Genomic DNA, 8,937 nt, shown 5'->3' on the forward strand with positions numbered 1-8,937 from the left:
TGACGTAAGGGGATTTGCAGTAGCCTCAAGTCGCAGAAAAAAAGTGAGCGGTAGACCCTTTCCTGCCTGACTCGTAATACCAGCGGGCGTTAAAAAGCAGCATTAGGACCCCTTAACGCTGCTTTTTAAGGCTAACGCAGAACTCGTAATCTTGGTGTAAGTTATTGCTCCTGTGGTCGATGTATCAATAGAATCAGTAGGTGGAAAAAAGGTCAAAAATGTTCCTTTTACATCTGGATGTTTTATAGATTCTGAAATAATAGTTAGATTGCTTAAGAATTCCCAGGAGCTTCAGAAAATGCAGCCTGTCATGACCATGCCTAGCCATGCCCCCCACATTTCTTATTTTGAACTCTAAGTGCATGCAATTAGTTAATAAGACAAAATAGGTTAGCATTGTTCAACTCAAAAATCAGTAATGAGTGTTTTTTTGTTAACAGCTCTTTTGGTTACATCTAAATTTAAACACATTTTTGGTTAAAGACATTACAGTGAGCTGTAAAATAGGTCTACATAAAACATATGTAAGGTTACTTGAGTTAATCCTTTTACATGTTGAAATGTAATATTATTAAACCTAATGTACGAGTTTAATTTGCCTTTAATTGTAATAGGCGAGCTACAGTCTGAACCTCATTACAATAAATAAAATAAATGTGTAAAATCTTTATTTTCAGAATTTAACATTGCACAAGCATTTCTGGTGAAATGCTTGTTCAATGCTGCCCCCCGCTCATTTGCGGCTGCTAGCAGGGGCTGCCAATCATCCTGATCATATCGGATCAGGATGATTTCAGCAGGTGGCGGAGAAGTTAAGGAGAACCTGTCTTGAAACGACCTGAAACAATGGGGCTCCTAAGCAGCATTTACTTCTTATTAAATGGACCCCTATATCTCCATGGTCCCAGTCATAGAGATGCATATTTCAGCCAGAATATGATCCACAGGTGTGAGGATACCACATCTTCACATACAAAACAATAGACTTTTATGATCTTATAAAAAAAAATGTACTTCTTCCTCCCCATCTTCCCACGACCTGAAGGATCTGGAGGAGCCTCGTGACTCCTCAGTCTTGGCATCATTGGGGACCAGGGAAGAGGAGCAGGATACATTTCCTGACTTGAAGGAGGCAAATGTTGAGGGGGAGGAGAAGGCACTTCAAGGTGATTTGGAGACACAGCAGGGGCTTCCAGGAAGGCCACTAACAGGTGCTGCCTCAGGTTGTCGCTGCTGCACTCTAGACTCCCTGATGTAGTCAATAATTTCTCTGATCAGGCCCTGGAGCACTCATAACTTATGACTGTGTTCTTCTTGGAAACTAATGTTCATAATACTGGTGTTGTTCCTTACTAGATCTTGCAAACCTTTCATCCAGACTCCTTACTATGTCAACTTGAGGTATCTGTGGAGGCAACTGAGGCTTTGGGCCTAGTATAGATGCATCAGCACGATAGGCAGCATGAGGGGACAGATAACTTGAGGCTGAGCTTGCTTCTCTCTGTGTAGCAGAGTTGTACTCCAAGGATGAGTTGTATGACTCTTCTTCCGCCAATGCAGGGGTTACTTCCAGTGATGGGCTCTGAGGTGAGGTCCCTTGGATGCCACGTGAATGGCCAGCATAATGGGAGTCACTCTCAGAGCTGTGACTTGAGTATTGACAGGTTGGTGTTGGACGTCTTTCCTGCTCCTGTGTGGCCCTGTCCTCTGATGAAGAGTCTGTATATTTTGAGAATAAATAAATATTTAGTTCAACATTGATGAAGAGTCTGTATATTTTGAGAATAAATACATTTTTAGTTTAACATATTTGACATGTAAATCTTCATAATTTTCTATGTATTATATCTCTAATTTCAGATTAAATCATTGATTTATGTATTTAAAATTTAATTTAACTTGACTGTACTCTTAATAACATATCTTGCAAACCTAACAGTAATTGAAATTCGCAAATTGCTATCAATAATAATGTTTCATTAATCAAAAGTTGCATTTCATGTCAAACACATATAAACATATTATTATGCGTTGAAACCAAAATTGAAACAAAAACCAAAAACAACCTTGGTGTTGGATTTGAGTAATGGTTTGGCAGTTCCAAGGATTAGGTTGCGTGATGTGCAAAATGTTTTTCTCAAATGTGGCTAAATTTTTTCATAGTTTTGAAACCAACAAAATGCCTAATGAGTAAATTTAAAACAAAAATACAATAACACAGTATGTAACTCTTATTCATTTAAATAAAACTTAAGGTGGTAATAAATAATTCCGAAAAATTAAACATAGCATGATATGTTGTTGTTGTTTTTTAAATGCTAAAGTGTAATCTTCATTTTCTAAAAGATGTAATGATTTTATTATTTGTTTCTCTAATTATTATGTCAATTAGCAAAGTGATGTCCTTACCAGAAGTGTTGTGGCACATGTCCCCAACCTCACACCCTTCTTGGAGACCCACCACCGTCACCTTGGCGATTTGCTCTCTCAAGCACAGTTTCCAACTTGAATAGACAATGCCACCAGTCCTGGTCACCTCTTGTCACTCTTTTTCCATTTTCCTTTTGAGCTCCCATTTGCAGTCCTGGTAGCGGTGCTTGACTGATTTGTTGCTCCTCCTGATATTCCCCACTGCATTGACAGCATTGTGTACCTCCTGTAGTCTCTACCTTGTGCTGCCACTAATAGTTGTGCTCTCCAACCTATCAGCCCTCTGCATATACACCCTTTTCAGCATATCATTCTCCTAGATGCAGTAACTCTCTTCCTTTTTCCTGCCTTCACTTTGTGATGCAGGTGCAAAGGATTGCTCTCCGGATTGTATTTGGCCATCTCTAGTCTCCTGACCTTGTCTAATGTGCCCAGCCACTGTCTACTCCTGACTGCAGCTTGGGCCCCTTCTGTCCCTGTCCCCTCTGCTTTCCCTCACCCCCCCTTCTGTCTCTTTCCTGTCTCCTGTTCCTCCCCTCTCTCCTGTCCCTCTCCTCTCTCCTGCCCCTCTGCTTTCTCATGTCCCTGTCCTCTTTCCTGTCCCTCTCCTCTCTCATGTCCTTCTCTTCTCTCATGTCCCTCTACTTTCTCATGTCCCTGTCCTCTTCCCTGTCCCTGTCCTCTCTCCTGTATCTCTCTCCTCTCTTTTCCCTCTCTCCTGTCCCTTTACCTGTCCTCTCCTCTGCCCCTGCCTCTCCTCCCCTCCATACTCGAAATATAACAAAGTGTTTGTAAACAAAATAAATTTTGGTAAAAATAATGAACTTAATAAAGAGTGCCCAAACTGTGAATAAGTTCATAGGGTATGGATAGTGGGTAAAGGTAAAAAAACAAACAGAGACAAACTTGACAGACCAGACAAACTAACAGAGGGTAATGGGTAGGGTGAGACAAACGGAATGAGCTAAGAAATTAACAGAACTCCTGCAGACCTGTATTTTTCTCATGAAAGCAATACAGTCAACGAGTTAACTGAAAAAATGTGTTTTTATCCCCTTGATAATGACATCAAACGCAATACCGTAGAAAATACCCATGCGATAATATACCCTAACCCATAAACAGTGCAAGGAAGCAATGTTTCTACTTTCTATTTGTAATCCCACGCCAAAACACCATACGTAAGGTTCATGATAGAAAAATCTCGTCAGTGCAATTTACAGGTTTGTGTAAACACAATTTTGTGTTTAATTTAATGTTGAAACTCATCCTACTGTGAATTTAACAGTTTTATTTTGTAAAACACCTTCCTTTTATAATCTCTTGAAATGTCAAATTTGAGTTATCTTCAGTTTTTGTACACCTATATGAATTTAGTATGAATGTACTGGTGTTATTCATATTATGATAAAAGTGGTCACTCCATATGTAATATAATAAAGGAAGTCACTGCCAACAGCTACTTACAAGTTGTGAATTAAAGGGACACTGAACCCATATTTTTTCTTTCATGATTCAGATAGAGCATGACATTTTAAGCAACTTTCTAATTTACTCCTATTATCAATATTTCTTTGTTCTCTTGCTATCTTTATTTTAAAAGCAGGAATGTAAATCTTAGAAGCCAATCCATTTTAGGTTCTGCACCATGAATAGCGCTTGCTTATTGGAGGCTTACATTTACCCACAAGTAAGCAAGCATAACCCAGTTTCTCAACCAAAAATGGGCCGGCTCCTATGCATCACAGTACTGCTTTTTAAATAAAGATAGCAAGAAAACAAAGAATAATTAATAATATGAGTAAATTAGAAAGTTACTTAAAATTGCATGCTCTATCTGAATCATGGAAGAAAAAAATTGGGGTTTAGTGTCCCTTTAAATTAAATTGGTTTCATCAGCCAATTAAATAGTTGAGTGGAATAAATAACAAGATTGTATGGCAGGAAATTACTCTGAGCCATCATCTCAGAATACAAGGAAACAATAAATATACCTTGGAGCAAATGCTAACAGAGGGTAATGGGTAAAGTGAGACAAAAGGATTGAACTAAAAATTTAACAGAACTACCCAAATAAAATGTATGGGTCAAATGTAAAGAAAGGTTTATGGGAAATGCAAAAGGGTCCTAAGGACGAGTATAAGGGAAGGTTAAAAGAAGAGGATAAAGGGTTAGAGGGAAGGGAATAAGGGTTACAGGAAATATGTATGGAGTGGTGTGTGTATGCAATGTAGTCCCTAATGCAATGTGTATGTACCTATTGATAGTGTTTGTGTGTAGATAAATCTAATATGTTTTTTCTACCATACGCAAGGTTTGCAATAGAAAATCTTGTCAGCGCATTTTACGTGTTCGCATAAAGGCAATTTTGTGCTCCAACTGCCCTTAATGTTCAGACTCCTTGTACTGTGAATTTAACAGTTTTATTTTGCAAAACACCTTCCTTCTATAATCTATTGTAAGGTCAAATTTGAGTTACCTACATACAGTGTTTGTACACCTATATGAATTCAATATGAATGTACTGGTGATATTCATATTATGATAAAAGTGATCATTCCATATTTAATATAATACAGGTAGTCACTACCAACAGCTACTTACAAGTTGTGAATTAAATTAAATTGGTTATATTAGCCAATTGGTTTTATTAGCCAATGAAACAGTTGAGGGGAATACATAACAACCAAGATTGTATGGCAAGAATTTACTCTGTGCCATGATCTCAGAATACAATGCAAACAATAAATATACCTTGAAGCAAATGCTACTTTAGTGATTTGTTTTAGCAGCTATTTGTCATCTATATTTCCTCCATCACATATGAATTGTTTTTCTTAATAAATAACTTTTTCTTATTTTTTTACCTACAGTGAGCATATCTATCTCCTACAATTTACATTATCTGTGATTACCCAAAGCTGAAATATGTTTTCAGATTTTGTGTGATGCAGATGAAAAACTACATTTAAAGCTACACCAGGCATAATAAATGAATACTTGCATAAATAAACACATAAACAACAAACAATATTTAAAGGGATTGAAAAGATCAAAACAGAAATGTGCATAAATGCATTTCAATTTGAAAGAGAATGTTTTTTCAATATACTTCCTTTAGCAAAAATGCTTTTAGTAAAAGTTGTTACTGTTTCAGTTGCATACATGTGACTAATGGATTAGGGGCGCGATCCGATATAGATCGTAGTTTGCGGCGCAAGCGAGGGAACCCCCTGCCGCCCGTAGTTTTAGCTCACAACTTGAGCTATCCCATATACGGCGCCGTCAGAGGCTAAAGTGCATCGCTGGTTTATCCGACTTGAATCAGCCAATCAGATTCAAGTTCAATCCGATTGGCTGATTGGTTCTTGGATGACGTCATTTAAAGGAACCTCATTCATCGGGAAGTCGTCGTGCCGGATGGATGTTCTGCGTCGGAGGAGCGAAGAAAGAAGATTGAAGATGCCGCTTGGAAGAAAACTTCGCCCCGATGGAGGACCTCCTCTCTGCCGCTTGATTGAAGACATCGGCGGATGGAATACTTCTTCTTTACCGCTTGGATGAAGACATTGCCGGATGGAAGACTTCTTCTCTGCTGCTTGATTGAAGACATCACCTGGATCGGATGAAGAGTTCTGCCCGGCTGGGTGAAGACAAGGTAGGGAGATCTTCAGGGGGTAGTGTTAGGTTTATTTAAGGGGGGTTTGGTTTAGAGTAGGGGTATGTGGATGGTGGGTTGTAATGTTGGGGGGTGGTATTGTGGGGGTTTTTTACAGGCAAAAGAGCTGATTTCTTTGGGGCATGCCCCGCAAAAGGCCCTTTTAAGGGCTGGTAAGGTAATAGAGCTGTTAACTTTTATAATTTAGAATAGGGTAGGGAATTTTTTTTATTTTGTGGGGCTTTATTATTTTATTAGGGAGCTTAATATAGGTGTAATTAGCTTAAAAATCTTGTAATCTTTTTTTATTTTTTGTAATTTAGTGTTTGGTTTTTTTTGTAATTTAGTTTAGTTTAGTTTATTATATTTTAGTTTAGATATTTGTAGTTTATTTAATTTATTGATAGTGTAGGTGTATTTGTAACTTAGGTTAGGATTTATTTTACAGGTAAATTGGTAATTATTTTAACTAGGTAGCTATTAAATAGTTATTAACTATTTAATAGCTATTGTACCTAGTTAAAATAAATACCAAGTTACCTGTAAAATAAATATAAACCCTAAAATAGCTACAATGTAATTATTAATTATATTGTAGCTATTTTATGGTTTATTTTATAGGTAAGTATTTAGATTTAAATAGGAATATTTGAATTAATAATATTAATATTAATTAGATTTATTTTAATAAGAATTTAGTTAGGGATGTTAGAGTTAGATAGGGTTATTATATTTAATATATATATATATATATATATATATATATATATATATATATATATATATATAATATAATAACTATATTAACTATATTAACCCTAATATAATTAGGGTTAATATAGTTAATATAGCTGGCAGCGTTGTAGGGGGACTAGATTAGGGGTTAATGTATTTAATATAGCTGGCGGCGGTATAGGGGGATTAGATTAGGGGTTAATTAATTTAATATAGCTGGCGGCGGTATAGGGGGATTAAATTAGGGGTTAATGCAATTAATATAGCTGGCGGCGGGGTAGGGGGATTAAATTAGGGGTTAATGTAATTAATATAGCTGGCGGCGGTATAGGGGGATTAAATAAGGGGTTAATGTAATTAATATAGCTGGTGGCGGAGTAGGGGGATTAAATTAGGGGTTAATAATTTTAATATAGCTGGCGGCGGGGTAGGAGCTCACATTAGTGGGTAGGTAATATAGATGGCGGCGGTGTAAGGGGCTCATATTAGGGGGTAGGTAATGTAGATGGCGGCGGTGTAAGGGGCTCACATTAGGGGTAGGTAATGTAGATGGCGGCGGTGTAAGGGGCTCACATTAGGGGGTAGGTAATGTAGATGGCTGCGGTGTAAGGGGCTCACATTAGGGGGTAGGTAATGTAGATGGCGGCGGTGTAAGGGGCTCACATTAGGGGGTAGGTAATATAGATGGCGGCGGTGTAAGGGGCTCACATTAGGGGGTATGTAATGTAGCTGACGACGGTGTAGGGGGATCACATTAGGGGGTTATACTTTTAATGTAGGGGGCGGCGGGGTCCGGGAGCGGCGGTTTAGGGGTTAAATACTTTATTAGGGATGCGGCGGGGGATCGCGGTTGACAGGTAGATAGACATTGCGCATGCGTTAGATGTTACGTTTTATTTAGCAGATCGCGGTTGACAGGTAGATAGACATTGCGCATGCGTTAGGTGTTTATTTGTGTTTAGGTTTTATTTGGCAGGTAATTTAGGGAGTTACGGGCTCAAATAGACAGCGTAAGGCTTACTACGGCTGCATTTTGTGGCGAGGTGAAAATGGAGTAAGATTGGAGTCCTTATGCTATATATTGGATACCAAACTGCGCTGGATTGGTATACCTGCCTATGGGCCAAAAAACTACGGCCGAAGGCAGAAATATACGAGCGTAACTTCTAGGTTACGCCGAATATAGGATACCAAACCCGCGCAAAATTCGACGTCGCTGGCTTTTGCCAGCGACGCTGCATATCGGATCGAGGCCATTAAGCTTGAAAGCTGTTGCACAGGACACTCATAGCATATGTATGTAGGCAAATTAAAAACAGTAATCATTTTTGCTAGAAGCATTATTGTCATGCACATTTCAACTTTGATCTTTCTATCTATTAAACACTAAATACATGTTAGTAGCATAGTATTGAGGTTATTCCCTGCCTCCTGCTATTTATAATTGCTGCCATGTTGAAATTTACCTTTTATTAAATTCCAGTGCTGATGTGTTTGCACATGTGCAGAAACTCTCTTTTAGATACCTGCCGTGCAACTTAAGTTCCAAAATGGCAGCACCCATATTTAGAGGGAGGTTCATGAAATCTATTTAGTGTTTTTGTGTCCCTTTAAGGTTATACAAATAAACATCTCAGCTGTTTCGGTAAACCATTTAAAATAAGGCAAATCAGAAGAGATTGTTGAAAGTCATTATTTATTATATTTGTAACTCTGAATTATATATTGGCTGCTTACAGATAAATAATAACAGCAATAAATAATGTATATAACTTAATATGTATTTGATGTATTTTGTGTTTTAGGGAATCTTTGTCTTGGGGCTACCATATGCTGTCCTTCAGAGTGGGTTCTGTGGTATTCTTCTGATTATCTTGTCTGCAGTCATCTGTTGCTACACTGGCAAAATTCTGATCTCCTGCTTGTATGAAGAAAATAAAGATGGACATCGTATAAGAGTGAGGAATTCATATCAGGATATCGCCAAGGCCTGTTGCCAAAACATGTTTACCATAGCAGCAGGCACTTTAGTGAGTGTTACTCAGCTGTTTGAGCTAATAATGACCTGTATACTATATCTGTTAGTGAGTGGGAATTTATTGTCAAATACTTTT

The 8,937-nt window shown here is 37.9% G+C and overlaps 1 protein-coding gene across 1 annotated transcript in view; it reads left to right on the forward strand.

Moving 5' to 3' along the window:
* The first annotated feature begins 3,366 nt into the window (after positions 1–3,366).
* The window catches only part of LOC128657732 (vesicular inhibitory amino acid transporter-like), a 6,414-nt gene continuing 843 nt past the window's right edge, over positions 3,367–8,937 (forward strand). Inside the window, exons 1-2 of the mRNA XM_053712133.1 lie at positions 3,367–3,375; positions 8,629–8,937. The exon at positions 8,629–8,937 is cut by the window's right edge and continues 843 nt beyond it. Coding sequence (XP_053568108.1) covers positions 3,367–3,375; positions 8,629–8,937 — 318 coding nt within the window. The remainder of the gene's footprint in view (positions 3,376–8,628) is intronic.

Source organism: Bombina bombina, chromosome 4, assembly GCF_027579735.1.
Source record: "Bombina bombina isolate aBomBom1 chromosome 4, aBomBom1.pri, whole genome shotgun sequence".
Lineage (NCBI taxonomy): Eukaryota > Metazoa > Chordata > Amphibia > Anura > Bombinatoridae > Bombina > Bombina bombina.